We start from the raw sequence: 14150 nt of genomic DNA, 5'->3' as shown, positions 1-14150 counted from the left end.
ACTTAGATCAAAACCAAAACATTTATAAACATGTTTTTAGGCATAATAACCGATATGCTTTGACGAAAATATGTTGAAATATATTGCTGACCAAAACTCAAGGCGCACTTTTGAGCTTTCATAGCTATTATCAGGTAAGCCGCTAATTTCACTCAATTGAGACACCAAAAACAATTTTTAGTTCATCAACAAATATATTAACGCAACAAAAACAGCGGGCGGAAAATCGCGAGGCCTGTGATATCTCTAAACTGGGCGAAGTTTTAAGGAACTCACTTTTTCAGCCAGAAGCATTTTTCCCGATGAACCAGGAAGCTAGAAATGAATACTTTGTTAATCTTCCGTTTAATTCATCAGACGCACTTTATAATACCGACAGACAGACGCGTCTGTCCCCAGACAGACTTTCGCTCGTTAAACCAGGCTAAAAAGAGCACCGAAGGGCCAAAAAACAAATATAGTCGTATTTACGAGCCTTTAATAATGATAGTGATAATTACAACGTGTATTTTCGGTTTACACCGAAGAGTGTGGTCGAGAGAGTTGCCTCGAAACTCGCGCGAGACGAGGTAAATGACTGCATGAAAAAAGGGTTGCGCGATGCTAGGCAACATGGAAGGAGGAAAATGGCGGACAATTCTTTCCCCGTCCAGGCGTCCTTTGTTTATTGTAACACATTCTCACTACCTACAGTACACATGAATATACAATGAGATATGCAGGGGTCAAAATGGTCGTTGTCCACAGGTGTGGACAGCGGTACATTCACATGCATTGAAGGCAGGGCACGGCGTCATACCGTGGGAATCGGCTCCTGTTGGGGCTGGGAGGGTGGGGCGCTGATGCCCCTCTGAGATGTTATTGGACAAATGCACACAATAGGAAGAATGGTGGTAATATATACAACGCCAGGAATTGTGGGATATCTATTGTTATGAAATTATTCTTGCTTTATTTCAGGTACTGAGAATAATTCAAATTTAAGTTACAAACAAAGGAAAAAAATCATACGCTCAACAATTTTCAAACACTTTAATAATAATAATAATAACGCGAATATTTATTCAGGATAAACCTATCAATCAGTTCTAATAAAAAGAACTGTTATCAAAGGGGTCCTGTAATTATCTCATAAATAGCTAAAAAAAATAATAAAATAAAATCGAAAGAGGAAAATAACACTAAGAAATCTAAGATTCAAAAGTCAAAATCTGTAAAAATTATTGACTTATAAGACTAAAAAGAGTTTAACAGGCCATTTCCGAGTTCCCTCACACCTCTGTATCAAAACGAGGTTAAGTGCTCAGCCTTTGATATGGAAATGACTTTTCATTCTCATGCAAATAAAACTCATTTTCACAAGAAAGGTTGTGCACTTGGCCTTATTTTGACAGTGAGGGTTTTTGGAACTCGAAAGTGGGCTATTGCAGTCTGTTTTAATTTCCCTCTCTGTTGTTTAATTCTCCCATGTCCTGCTGTGTTATTTCAACGTTTCTTCTCTGTTTTAAGCAATGTATATTTTTATTTTTCACCCACTGAAAATTTGCGTGGACAATTCTTATTGACTAATTGTTGATTTCTCTTTCGCTCTACAGTATTCAAAGCGACAAACAAACACTACTGATACATGGAAAATTTCACGTTTAATGACACGACTTCAGTCAAGGCATCACGAGTCTCTGGAGAAGTTGGTGTATGGTACTGGGTTTTAAGAGGATTAATTGGCCTGCTAATTTTGGCGGGAAACGGTCCGGTAATTTACCTCATAGTCACGTGTCACAGACTCCACACAATTTCTAACTGGTTCGTTCTCTCCCTTTCTTTGGCTGATCTTTTCGTCGGGGTTTTTCTGATCCCAGTTTCCACTTCTTGCGCCCTGTGGACGAATTGCAACATTTCGGTTATGAAGTTGAACTTTGACCTTTTACTTTTCGTTTCCATAGCCAACATGTGCGCCATAACCGCTGACCGGTACCTCTCTGTGGTACGACCGTTGACCTATTTGCAGAACATGACCAACTCGCGCGTTCGCCTTTGGATAATTGCAGCTTGGTTAATACCAATCGTCTTCACACTCATTCCCTTCACGTGGATGTTTTCATCGTCGCAAAATAAAAAGGAAAATACAAACAGAATCTATGGAACTGTCCAAATAATCACCTTCAACGTTCTTCCTTGCCTCACAATACTCCTTGTCTACGGACACATTTTTCACATTTCTCATAAGCACGCGAGACAGATTCGTGCGTTTACCGTCAAACTCAACAGTGAGGATTCTGACATGTTGACTAGGCGACAAATAAAACAGGAAAAGTCTGCAACAAGAGTTTTTGGAATGGTTGTAATATTTTTTTTGTTCTGTTGGATGTTATCTGCGTATAGACATTTCTGTGATTACTTAAAACTTCCATGTCATATTTCCTCTGGAACAGTGTCGGCATCAAGACTCTTGATGTTGTTAAATTCGGCTATCAATCCATTTATTTACGCTTTTCTAAAGGAGGACATAAAAAAGGAAGTAAAGAGGAGGCTCTTTAGACGCAATTCCTGCGTCAATGATGCCTCTTTCTGTGGCCGCAGACCTGTCATTGCAGACTCCTATACTTGAAAATTAACCTCGACCGGAAGATTCTGAACACATATAATGCGTATTAGAATTTCAGGGGCACCCAACGAGAACATAGTTCAAAACCACTTAAACATAGCATTGTTAAACGTATTTTAGTATTTTAACGGTAGATATAGGCATATTTTTATCTCCTAAAAAGTTTTCATCTGTTCGGATTTCCCAGCTGAAAGACAAGTGATCCGAACTGAATCACAGGGATCAAAACTTACCTTTTTGAAAATTTCAGCCGCAAAAAAAGCTCCCGAAAATTCTAGGTGACCTTTTTGGGGTAAAAATCCGTTAAAAATCGGCAATCATACCATTTTTAGATGTTCGAAAATCTTAGGAGAGGCAGGCAAGCAAGAAATTTTACAACAAATGTTCCGAAAAAATTCTAGATCTCAAATCGTCTTCCGGACAGATATTTTCCGAAAATTGACGTTGGGTAACCCTGGAATTTCTCCACAAAAACTTAAATAGAGAAAAGCATAGAATTTGTACTTATATTTCCTCGGTGGAAGATCTGCTTTGTTAATTCCCAGCCAACAGATTGAACTTGCCTAGGGCATCGGTATCAAACGGCGGGGTTGCAATCGTATGCAGTATGTCAGATCCGCTCGCTTTGGTATTGCCATGAAAGCTGACCGTCCAGATTGTGGGGTTCGCCCAGTATGTGCTTCAGGCTGCATTTTTGGTACAAAAGGACTCTTGGCTAAGGAACTCCAGCAATTTAAGATCGAGAACAAAGAGACAACAAAGCGCTGAGATTAAATAGAGGCTATTACATGTCCTCTCGGAGATACGAAATTTTTGTTGAGTGTTGTAAAATATTTCATAATTGCAGAGCACAGCACGACCGAGAAGGTAATTTTTGGTGTCAATAAGCGGCCATGTAATGATCTACCGTAAAATTCCGAAAATAAGCCCCGGGGCTTATATTTTTCAAAGGCCGTTTTTGAGGGGCTTATTTTTGGAAGATTACGTTTCAAAATCGGCTTGGCTTATACTTGGAGGGAAATTTGGGTCTTAAAAACGATTGGGCTAGCTTACATAGTTGGAGGGAAATTTATGTCAGTAATTTGCAAAAAGTTTTGACTGAAACTTGCCTTGAGGATGTAGCCCTCTAAAACGCAGCCATGCACGTACATTGTCTATATGGACCAAGAAAATCCGTGACAAGAGTGAAGGGGAACTACGGCCTCTAACAGCAATAAACTGTGACACTTTCTAACTGCAATCATTTGGCACGCGTTATAGTTCTTTGGCAAATCAAACATTTATATGTTTTTGCTTTGTTTTATTTAGTATTTGAGGGCAATTTCCAAGTACAAGTACAAGCCTCCCACAGTCGGGTTTAAATATCGGTTTAGCGTAGCGTAAGAACAGCGTAAGAATCTCACGCGCGCGAAGCGCGCGAGCCTACTTTGCCTGTTCGCACGTACTTGAATACGCATTCCATATATGAATAAAAATTGTTTCTCGTTTTCGTGTATCAAATATACTGGAAATGAATTTGTTAAATCCAAATTGGAGCGGAAAGCCAACCCAACAAGATCTTTCTATCCTGGATCTTAACATGGGTACATTTTATCAGTAATGTTTCCGTTAACAGTGTAGTTTTCATTTCGCCGTTAAAATAAGACTCACAAGAAATCTTGTCACCCTTAATTGTTCGCTGGGGGCTATAAACAAGGGAAGCCGTAGAAATTGCATAAAAGAGGCTGAACGTCAAATTTTAATTATGTTGTGAGTTTTAACATTTCTAAATGTCAGTTTTATAAGGATATACCCAGAGCAGAGGATGTAGGCGACGGAAAATTAATGAAAGGCACATGAACATCAACAGGCTACAAGTTTAAAAATTACTAAAATCGAAGCAGCATTGGTTTGGTCTTGATTAAATGTCTATAGAAAGTAATTTCTTATTTGCTACATAAAGTCAGCTGTTTTTAACGCTGTCATAGACCGACTTCCAACATAAATTGAGGAGAACGCAAACACGGGAAATGAGTTCTCATATTTATAAAAAAAAACTACACGAGGATATCAACTAGCGTTCTTTCTGTTCTTAGAAAACAAGCTTTTACGACCTGACTCATCACGTTATCGGTAAGTCCATGCATTTTGATAAAAACTGGAATGTTGAATATAGTAGTTCTGTGAGTAAACAAAACTCTATGGGAGACGTGTTTGATTGACCCTATTCCAAAATAAGAATAAAATAAATAAACCCTAAAAATCACTCGTTTTGACTCTCTTTGCTTTGCAATAGCTAGAGATCTGCTTGAAATAAAATAACCCGGTATATGTAACGTACAAGCGGCCCAATAATCACGGTACAAGAGATTTGCAACAAAATTTTCGCACATTCTTATTCCTGAACACGGTCAATGAAGTACTTGATGAAGCTCAGCCTTATCCTCAATCTGGTATGGAACTGAAACTACCTTACTCGCACTTCATGGTTAAACACGCATAAAAATCCTCCAAATAAAATGCACACTCCAAACAAACACTAGTACTATATGGTAAGAAATTCGAAGAAAAAGAAACTTGAAAAATATGATGAAAGATAACATATTTATGTAAAGCTTATGCATCGACATCACTGACACAGTATTTTTCATTTCCCCCTATCGCAGTCGCGAAAACAAAGCCTCGCGTAATACTCTCCTTCCAAAATCAATAAGTCAGTAACTACTACTATACGAATATGGTATTTCTCCTTTGCCCAATTTTTTGATTGGTATGTTCTTTATACCATTTTGGTGAGTACCTTTTAAGTAACGAGTTGAGAAATGGATAGATCAGTGTTTTTTGATTCCTGTATAACGGTGTTGTACATTTGTTTTCTCAGCCAAATTTGTATGAGGCCCGCTGATTAAAGTTCATTCAGGTTGCTAAAATTTGGTAAAGGAAAGTATTCGTTTAAGTTATCGTGTTCTTGTGCTGCTGCCACAAAATGAAGTACAACTGCTGTCGAGTTTCTTTTTCTTGAATTGCTTATTTGGTTTTTTGACTTAGAAAACCAGAAAAAACTGGAAAAGAAAAGAACAGATTTTGATTTTTCAAGACTGTGTGAAGACTGATTTCTTGCTGAAAGAGTTTGTTGCTGATTTTATGCGAAAGTGGTAGTGTTCAGCAGTACCATGACTATCCAAACTTGTGCCTCGTGGATGGGGAAAGCACGTTAAATAAGACAAAAATTGCTAATGTTAGCTCAATCTATTAAATCCTCAAGCATATAACAAAAGCAACATTTTTGTTAATTCCCAAGGAAACATCTACACATTCACATTGCCTGCACTACAAAATTCATTCGAGAAAGGCAGTGCATAATTTCGTTCAAAGACTAAACAGTTATTTTTTCTTATTTCTCTTTGGGGAAGCAAATTAACCCTTTTATTTTTTAACAGCAAAAACACAAATTCCGCCTTCTCATGACTATCTTTCTAATCTACGCTTTTTGTCTCGTTACTGAAATTGGCAGCTGGTCAAACAGAACGCCGGTTTTCTAATATCTTCGAATTGAATAAAAAACAAATAGTCGTTCAACTACAATCGAAAAATCTCAACGATCGAATTCAGACGGATTTCCTGCTGTCGCTTGAAGGCTTAAAAAGCCGAAGCTCAGGGATTTGACAAGAAGAACATCTAGATGTTTTTAGGTTTGTCTCTTACGTAAAAAAGCATATGAACCCCACTGGATCAACTAAAGATTTTAACGTAAGTTAGTTTGCGTAACTGAAAAAAGGAAACTGATTATTCTTGCTTAATTAAATGAGGAAAGATATCAATCTGAGAAATTAGAAACGTGTCGGTTTTACTTATCCTCTTAAAAGGCACCAGACACGAGACGTAGTAGGTGTTATTCGATCACACCTTTTTTTTCAATCACGGAAAATCTACCTATCGCTACAATCACAACTAATTGATTTTCTTTGCAGATCCTATACCACACAGGGAAGACAGAGTGAATTAAGACCTGAGCAAAAAGTGATGACACTGTTTAATTTAATTTTTTTTTTCTATGTAGTAGCAGGATGAAGTTCCTATGACAGACGTAAATGGAAAACGTTAATATTTCCAATAAAACGGCGCTAACGCCAAAATTCGACGATGGAGTCGGAATATGGTATTGGTTTCTACGAGGGATAATTGGGTTGGTGATTTTGGCGGGAAATGGTCCTGTAATCTACCTCATTGCCACGCGCCACCGGCTTCAAACGACGTCTAACTGGTTTATTCTGTCCCTTTCTGTCGCTGATCTTTTGGTCGGAGTATTTGTGATTCCCGTTTCTACATCTTGCTCTCTTTTAACGAAATGCAACGACGCGGTTATGATCCTCTTCTTTGACCTTTTGCTGTTCGTTTCTATTGGCAATATGTGTGCAATGACCGCTGACCGTTACCTCTCTGTTGTAAAACCGCTGACCTATTTCCAGAACATGACCGACTCGCGTGTTCTTCAGTGGATAGTCGCGGCTTGGATGATTCCAATTTCCTTTTCAGTCATTCCCTTCGCTTGGATTATCTCAAAATCAGCGGAGCGGAAAAAGAGAGCAGAGATGATCTATGGAACAATCCAAATCGTCAGCTTTAACATCCTTCCGTGTGTCGTAATGCTGCTCATCTATGGACACATTTTCGTAGTTTCTCGAAAACATTCTCGGCAAATCCGCGCCCTGTGTGTGGAACAGAACGCAGGGAGATCGAGAGCTTTAAATTCACAACGAATGAAGCAAGAAAGATCGGCAACAAGGGTCTTTAGTCTGGTTTTGCTGATATTTGTGTTGTGTTGGTTGATATCCGCATATCGACATTTCTGCAGTTATTTTAAACTGTCGTGTCCCATTTCTTCTGGAACAGTACTTTCATCCCGTTTGTTAATGGTAGCGAACTCGGCTATTAATCCGTTTATTTATGCATTATTAAAGGAGGACATCAAGAGAGAAGTGAAAAGAAAGCTTTGTAGAAGACGAGGGGAGGTTGAAGCATTTACTTCATCTTTACAAAGTGGAAGTCGCTAAAAATTTGTTTTCAATGCCAGCAGCTAGTAGTACAGCTTCTGGCTAGTAACGGAAGTGGTCACCGTCTGAACGCTCCGGGGAAATGAGCGGGGCGAGGAGATGGCTGATATGTTAGGCTACACACTGCATGTACATAGTCCTAGTTATGCTAAAAAATTAAACTAACGAGTGAGGCTCCTTTAGAAATAGGGTGTCAAGGATGAACCAATCAGTCAGTCAATCAATCAATCAATCAACTTTATTTAAAAAAGAAGGTAAACACATAACAGCAGAAGCTGATAAACCAGTGGCCCTCCAACTAAACTAACCTAAAAATTACAGATATATAGATACAATATTAGTGCTTAAAAATTATTAATATCAATATGAGAATCAGTAAAATAAGTTATCACATAAGGGAAGAAGCTGATAAGACAGTGGCCTTCGACTAAATTAACTAACCTAACAATACAAGATTTATTTACAATAAGGTCTCAAAATTATCGATGTCAATAAAAGAATCTCTAAAATAAGTTAACAAAGTATTCTTAAAAGATGAAAGACTGTTTTTCCATTTAATATCCGAGGCAGACTGTTCCCGCACAACTTTACGCTACTGACGCTAAAAGACCTTCCCGCTTTGGTGATGTGTCAAAACTTTGGGCACACGAAGTTATGTTGGCCTTGTCTCGTCTCTCTACCGTGTAGTGATTTGTTCGTAATTAAAAGATCCTTGATATACATGATCAGGTGATTCGCCTTGCAATGCCTTTTAAAGTAGAACACACTTATTTATCTTAGCGTCATCATAGAACGGTAACCACTTAAGCTTCTTAAAATTATACTACCCTCGTCCTTGAATCTACACCAAGAATTTATCGCGCAGTCCTTTTCTGTAGTCGTAAATTCTCTTGAGGTCATTGTCAGAGCAAGAAGTCCACACCCGCCATGCATTACATTATTGTCGGTTTAATTAGGGCATTGTAGAACAATTCTCCTTCTCTAATTGGTTGGTAGGTACGCATCTTGTTTAAAAGGCCAATCTTGGGGCTAATTTTCTCACAAAGTTGATCAAAATGTTCTTTGAAGGTAAGTTCTATGTCAACTGTAACCCCAAGCAGGTTCTGGTGCATGACTTGTTCAATGGCTACACCACCGGCCTGCAGATCCAGACCAGACCTATTTATTTGTGATTTTAGTCGTTTTCCAGTTACCAGCATTGATTTGGTCTTATTAGTATTAAGAGCCATACGATTTCGTGAAGACCAATCACACAAACTGTCAATGAGCAGTGTGCACAAAACGAAAAGGTCATGAAAAGGTGGTATCATCAGCGTAGATGTCTACTATAAAATTTGGTATCTCTGAGGGCAGTTCATTTATGAAAAGAAAGCCAAGAATGCTTTTCTGAGCAACCCCATTTGTAATATTAAGCAAGGAGCACCTGTAGCCGTTTTTAATAACCTATCGCTTTCATAACTCTGGAATAATCGTAGATTACTATCATCAATATCATATGCTTTCAGTTTAGCTATGAGAAGTTCGTGATTTATCAAGTCAAGGCTTTACTATAATCAAAGCACACGAGACCAGACACGTAATTTTTGTCGAATTAACGCTGTTTCAGTTGAATGCTTTTTTTCAAAAACCAGCCGTAATCCGTTATTCCTGGAAAGGTGCGTGTCAAGTGAATCATAGATATGCCTCTCAAAGGTCTTGTGCGAATCTTTCGCCCCATCCCTCGTTATTTGTGGCGCTCTCTCCAGTTTATCTGTTATGGACGGATTCGACTTTGTCCATCAGAAATCTGAGTAGGAGATTAATTGTGATATGAAGAATCAAGGATACAATACGAAGCGCACTGGTCAAGAGTCGTGCGCTTTAGAATCAAGCAGTAATTAAGCAGTCTCTTTTCAGTTTTTTGCGAAACGCGCGAGACATGCAAATGACAACGCGCGTGACTGAAGGGGCGAGAAGGAAAGAAACCCTCTTTTTTCTTTTACGGCTGCCGCCCTTGTTTCCTGCGTCTCTCGCCCGTGTGCATTCCCCTCACTACATTTGAAGAAAAAGAGGGACTGCTCGCAGTTTAGGCAGGGTCGCCTAACTGTTACAAAAAACCTTTGAATTCAGAGGTCCACTTAACGCGTAAATAAAAGCGACTGGTTCATTCTTGCGGGATCTCTAATGTAGAGATGCTAGAGCTAGACGTCATTGTCTTAATTAAAAACTGAATGTAGCTCTGGCCTGAGGAAGGCTATTTTTGTTACCCAAAATATTAGCCCCAAATAAATCAACGCTCTGCAGTCAGGATTGCGAATTTTGTATTCAGTTTTGTTCTAACTGTTACAATTTCAGCAAGAAAGGTAACCTGAATGCCAGAGTTTTTCCCCTAATTCCTGATGGTATTTTGAGAACAGACCCCTGGAGATCCTGAACAGACCCTCCTAGCGAGATCTGAGAAGACCTTCGCTGAAGTACGACCACCACAATATTAGCCAAAGCATTTTATGTTCGGCTAGACATAACATATCTGGTTTGAGTGATTTTTGTTCCTTCTTTAATCAACACTACTAATGCTACACTGCGCCAATCAGAAAATGCTTTCGTGGGCGAAATCATGATGGGGTTTGCTGGTAAGTGTTATCTTTTCTCCCCTTCCCCTCCCCCTTCACTTCCCATTGTGCCCTCGTGCCAACTTTCTCGACGAACACTCGCGGAAAGGGCAAATGAGTGCAATTGCAAAAACTCTGCTCTCTTTGGTAACTTTTATGGATTAAAAATAAAGTTTGCTTTCGCAGTTAATCGAGACCATAAATCTCGCGGACTAGTTATCAATTTTATAACCGGGGCAATTTAGTTTTTGTGTTTAATTATAACCATAGCAAATTTCCCAAATCTGATTGGCCATAATATTTATCATTTTGTAACATTCTTTGTATTAATATTGTAATTTAAGAATAATGGATACGTTTCTACACTACGTATACCTGCCTCGATTAGCTTCGCTATTTGCAGGTAGTCTGTACTGGTAATATATTGGTTGTCCTGTAAATAAAGTTTTCATTGGTTCATCAACTGTCCTGATTTTAGCAGTAATTGGACCCATCGCGAGGCAATTAAATGGTTTTTATTTACACTTCTAGGGGGAAAAAACCTCTCGGAATATCTTGTGTTTTAAACTTTAGAAAAGCTTGAAATATCACAAAGTTTCTGTAATCCCACCCGTGATTAAACAAATCGGACGATCGCTAACACTATCATGATTACAGACCGAATTGGACTCCACTCCGTCCTATTACCATTCTGAATAAGTCCTACCGGTATTATCCTTTGCTGAGTGTCAAAAATAATAATAACAGGCGAAAATAGTATTCGAAGTCGTAGTACTCCTCCTGGACTGGCACAGTGTATTGAGAGTCTATTCCAGTTGTTATCAAAAACCACTCAATTCAGAGACTTTAGAGAGAAGTCTGGCACTGGTTGCTGTATACCAAAGTGGGCTGCCTGTGCCATGCTTTTCCTTGCGAGCTAAGATGGCGGCTGGAATGGGCAATCTTCGTCGCTTGCCCGTTGTGGTAATTCTGGGCTCCACGGGAACAGGAAAATCGAAATTGGCTATCGAAATTGGGAAACGATTTGGTGGTGAAATCCTTAGCGCCGACTCCATGCAAGTTTACAAAGGTCTGGACATTTTAACAAACAAAGTTAGCGCTGAAGAGCTTTTGGAGTGTCCACACCACTTGATCGATTTCGTGTCGGCGCCGAAGGAATTTTCAGTTGTAGAATTCAGAAACATGGCCATACCATTGATCGATGACATCAGGAAGAGAGGGAAAATTCCTATAATGGCAGGAGGCACAAATTATTACATTGAATCTGTTTTGTGGGATATGTTGATTGACGATGCATGCAATCAACCTGATGGTACTTCTGGTAGCTCAAGTAGCGATGAGGATGAATCAGAGGGGCCTAGAACAGCAATCAAAAGGCGAAAGGATATTCAAATTTTGGAAGGTGCATCTTCTGTTCGGGTGATTTGTGAGAAAGGAATGTGCAATGAAGGCAAGAAATCCAGCCAGCCTGATCAAATGTCTTGCCATGATGAGGCAATAGGACAAATTTTTAATTGTAAGAGCAAAAGTTATGAACCCAGTCTCTATGAAAGACTCAGGGAGGTTGATCCTGTTATGGCAGATCGTCTCCACCCAAGGGATTCCAGAAAAATTGCTCGCAGTCTTCAGGTTTATGAACAGCATGGCAAACAGCACAGTCAGCTTCTGAGAGAGCAGCAGCAGAGAAACGGAGGCAGTGCTTATGGTGGACCATTGAGATACGATGACATATGCGTGTTCTGGTTACAGTGTGAGAGAGATGTTTTAAATAAACGATTAGATGAAAGAGTTGATGAAATGCTGGAAAGAGGCTTGATTAATGAGCTGTTAAATTTCCACAGGGAATATAACTCTGTTTTTGGGAAAAAAGAAACCACAGTGAGATACACAGAAGGCATTTTTCAGTCAATTGGCCTTAGAGATTTCCATGAGTTTCTTGTCAAGCAGGAGGGAAAGATGTTTGATGAATCTAAAGCCTCTGACAGAGATAAAGCTCTTTTATCTCTATGTGTTGAAAGCATGAAATCTACTACCTGCAGATATGCTAAAAAGCAAATGACATGGGTGAAAAACCGATTTTTGGCACGCCCGCAGTCCTCTGCTCCTAATGTGTATGGTCTTGATGTCACTGATCTTGAAAACTGGGAGAGCAATGTTCTTAAAAATGCATTAGATGTTTTGGATAAGTTAATGAAAGGGGAAAAACCTTTATATGAACCTCTTTCGAGGGTGATTGTTACAGATGACAGGCATGCAAGGCACGTATGTGAGATCTGTGATAACCGTGTTATTCTTGGGGAAGAGAACTGGAGCAGACATGTGAGATCAAAGAAACATAAATGGCATTTGAAAAGAGAGCTCAGAAACAGAAAATCAGATCTTGATGTAGCTTAGATTTAAAATGAGGTGTGTTGAGAGTATAAAGTGACCGCTGTTTGTTTAATGGGCCTTTTGCTGCTAGACAGTCATGGGTACAAAAACACCTTGCTAGGACGCTAACAATGCAATGGGGCAAGAAAAACCAAGGAGTTGCTTAATTAAAAATGGTAATTCCTTTCTTTTGGAGGTCCCACTGCATTTTTTTGCCTCCCATCACGGTGTTTGTGTACCATATGAATTTTAAGCTACAAAGATCCATTGGCCTACACCTTGCTATGATGCTGCATTTGCCTCGCTTGGCACATAAGGTGCCTGTTATGCAGGCTACTCTCTTTAAACTTAGCTAGTTCTTTTTCAGAACTACCTTGGAAAATTCACAGAACATTTCATTGGTTTCTTATAAATATTATATACAGTATTTGCACTCACATACACTGTTGCTGCAAAGAAAATCCAAGGAGCTTTTCTTCAGATTCACGTATTATTTTTCACTTAAGTATGCACATAAGACTTATTGCTTAGCTTAAATTTTGTTAGCCATGTACTATTATTTTAATAGATGTAACAGAAAATTTTTAGAGCTAAGTGTTTATCTGTGTTATGTTCTGAAATAGTAAAAAATTAACATTCCTTTTGTTTATAAATAAATAAAAAATGATAATATTGATAATAATAATAATAAACAAAACAAACATAACAAAAGAAATAACTAACAATTTCTGGACGAGGTTGAGCAAAATGTCGTGATTTGTGAGTGGCGAGTAGATGATCTGCGTGACACTGACAAATCATGGTACTTTGCAATAACCCAGTTCAATAATAATTGTTTAATCACTTGGTCACCGAGTTTGTTTTTTAATTGATATCTTCAGGAAGCAAAGCGATCTGCCATTTTCACGCAAAAAGGAGAAAAGCGTGGTTTCATTTACAAATGAACAGAATATTAGTTGTAACTGTCGTGGTTCAATTTTATCCTTGGTTTAGTTTTTCTTTTATTTTGTTTTTGGGTATGGTAATGTCTGACAATGAAATTAAAACAAAAGAAGATTAAAATTTAAACCAAGGATAAAATTGAACCACAACAAAGACAAACACAGTTGGATGACATTGCACATGAGCAGACCATTATTTGAAGGCAGTTATTTGTAGGTCACATGGTGGGCTCTCGGCCAATGAGAGGAAGAAAAGTTTGCATTGGATATGTACCACTAGTCATTGTCAGGAATGGCAATATCTGTGCCATTTCTCTCAGATTATCCAGGAGTCTCCGAGATATGGCACCAATCTTCCACTTTATTGAACATGTGACCATATCTCCCAGATAAAATTGACCTCTAGGCTTTTGTGTTCTTTAGCTTGGAATATGGCCCATTTTTCTCAGAATTCAATTTTTTTTATTCTTAGGAGGTTTCTGGGGCATTTTTGCAGAAATTTCATCAGTGAGAAAGATTATTTTGTCATTACCAGATTATATAGCCTGTGTTGCAGACATAATCTCATCCTGATTTGCAACGTTGATATCCTTGCTCAGGGCCCCCAATG

At 38.7% G+C, this 14150-nt stretch overlaps 3 protein-coding genes across 3 annotated transcripts; all 3 read left to right on the top strand.

Annotated features, from left to right (window-relative positions):
- The first annotated feature begins 1617 nt into the window (after nt 1-1617).
- Nucleotides 1618-2762, top strand: LOC140935209 (beta-3 adrenergic receptor-like). The gene has a single exon (XM_073384747.1). The coding sequence runs from the start codon at nt 1628-1630 to the stop codon at nt 2606-2608; it is 981 nt and encodes a 326-aa protein (XP_073240848.1). The 5' UTR covers nt 1618-1627; the 3' UTR covers nt 2609-2762.
- Nucleotides 2763-6657: 3895 nt separating this feature from the next.
- LOC140935511 (beta-3 adrenergic receptor-like) lies at nt 6658-7660 on the top strand. The gene has a single exon (XM_073385067.1). It carries the CDS (start codon nt 6676-6678, stop codon nt 7636-7638), a length of 963 nt encoding a protein of 320 aa, XP_073241168.1. The 5' UTR covers nt 6658-6675; the 3' UTR covers nt 7639-7660.
- A 3476-nt stretch (nt 7661-11136) lies between these two features.
- Nucleotides 11137-12977, top strand: LOC140935207 (tRNA dimethylallyltransferase-like). Its single transcript, XM_073384746.1, has one exon. The coding sequence runs from the start codon at nt 11151-11153 to the stop codon at nt 12621-12623; it is 1473 nt and encodes a 490-aa protein (XP_073240847.1). The 5' UTR covers nt 11137-11150; the 3' UTR covers nt 12624-12977.
- The last annotated feature ends 1173 nt before the right edge of the window (nt 12978-14150 follow it).

This window comes from Porites lutea, chromosome 4, assembly GCF_958299795.1.
Source record: "Porites lutea chromosome 4, jaPorLute2.1, whole genome shotgun sequence".
NCBI lineage: Eukaryota > Metazoa > Cnidaria > Anthozoa > Scleractinia > Poritidae > Porites > Porites lutea.
This window is presented reverse-complemented; position numbering and strand designations above follow the sequence as displayed.

Excerpts from the sequence above, each read along its gene's own strand:
- LOC140935209 (XM_073384747.1), top strand. The coding sequence starts at position 1,628 with ATGGAAAATTTCACGTTTAATGACACGACTTCAGTCAAGGCATCACGA.
- LOC140935511 (XM_073385067.1), top strand. The coding sequence starts at position 6,676 with ATGGAAAACGTTAATATTTCCAATAAAACGGCGCTAACGCCAAAATTC.
- LOC140935207 (XM_073384746.1), top strand. The coding sequence starts at position 11,151 with ATGGCGGCTGGAATGGGCAATCTTCGTCGCTTGCCCGTTGTGGTAATT.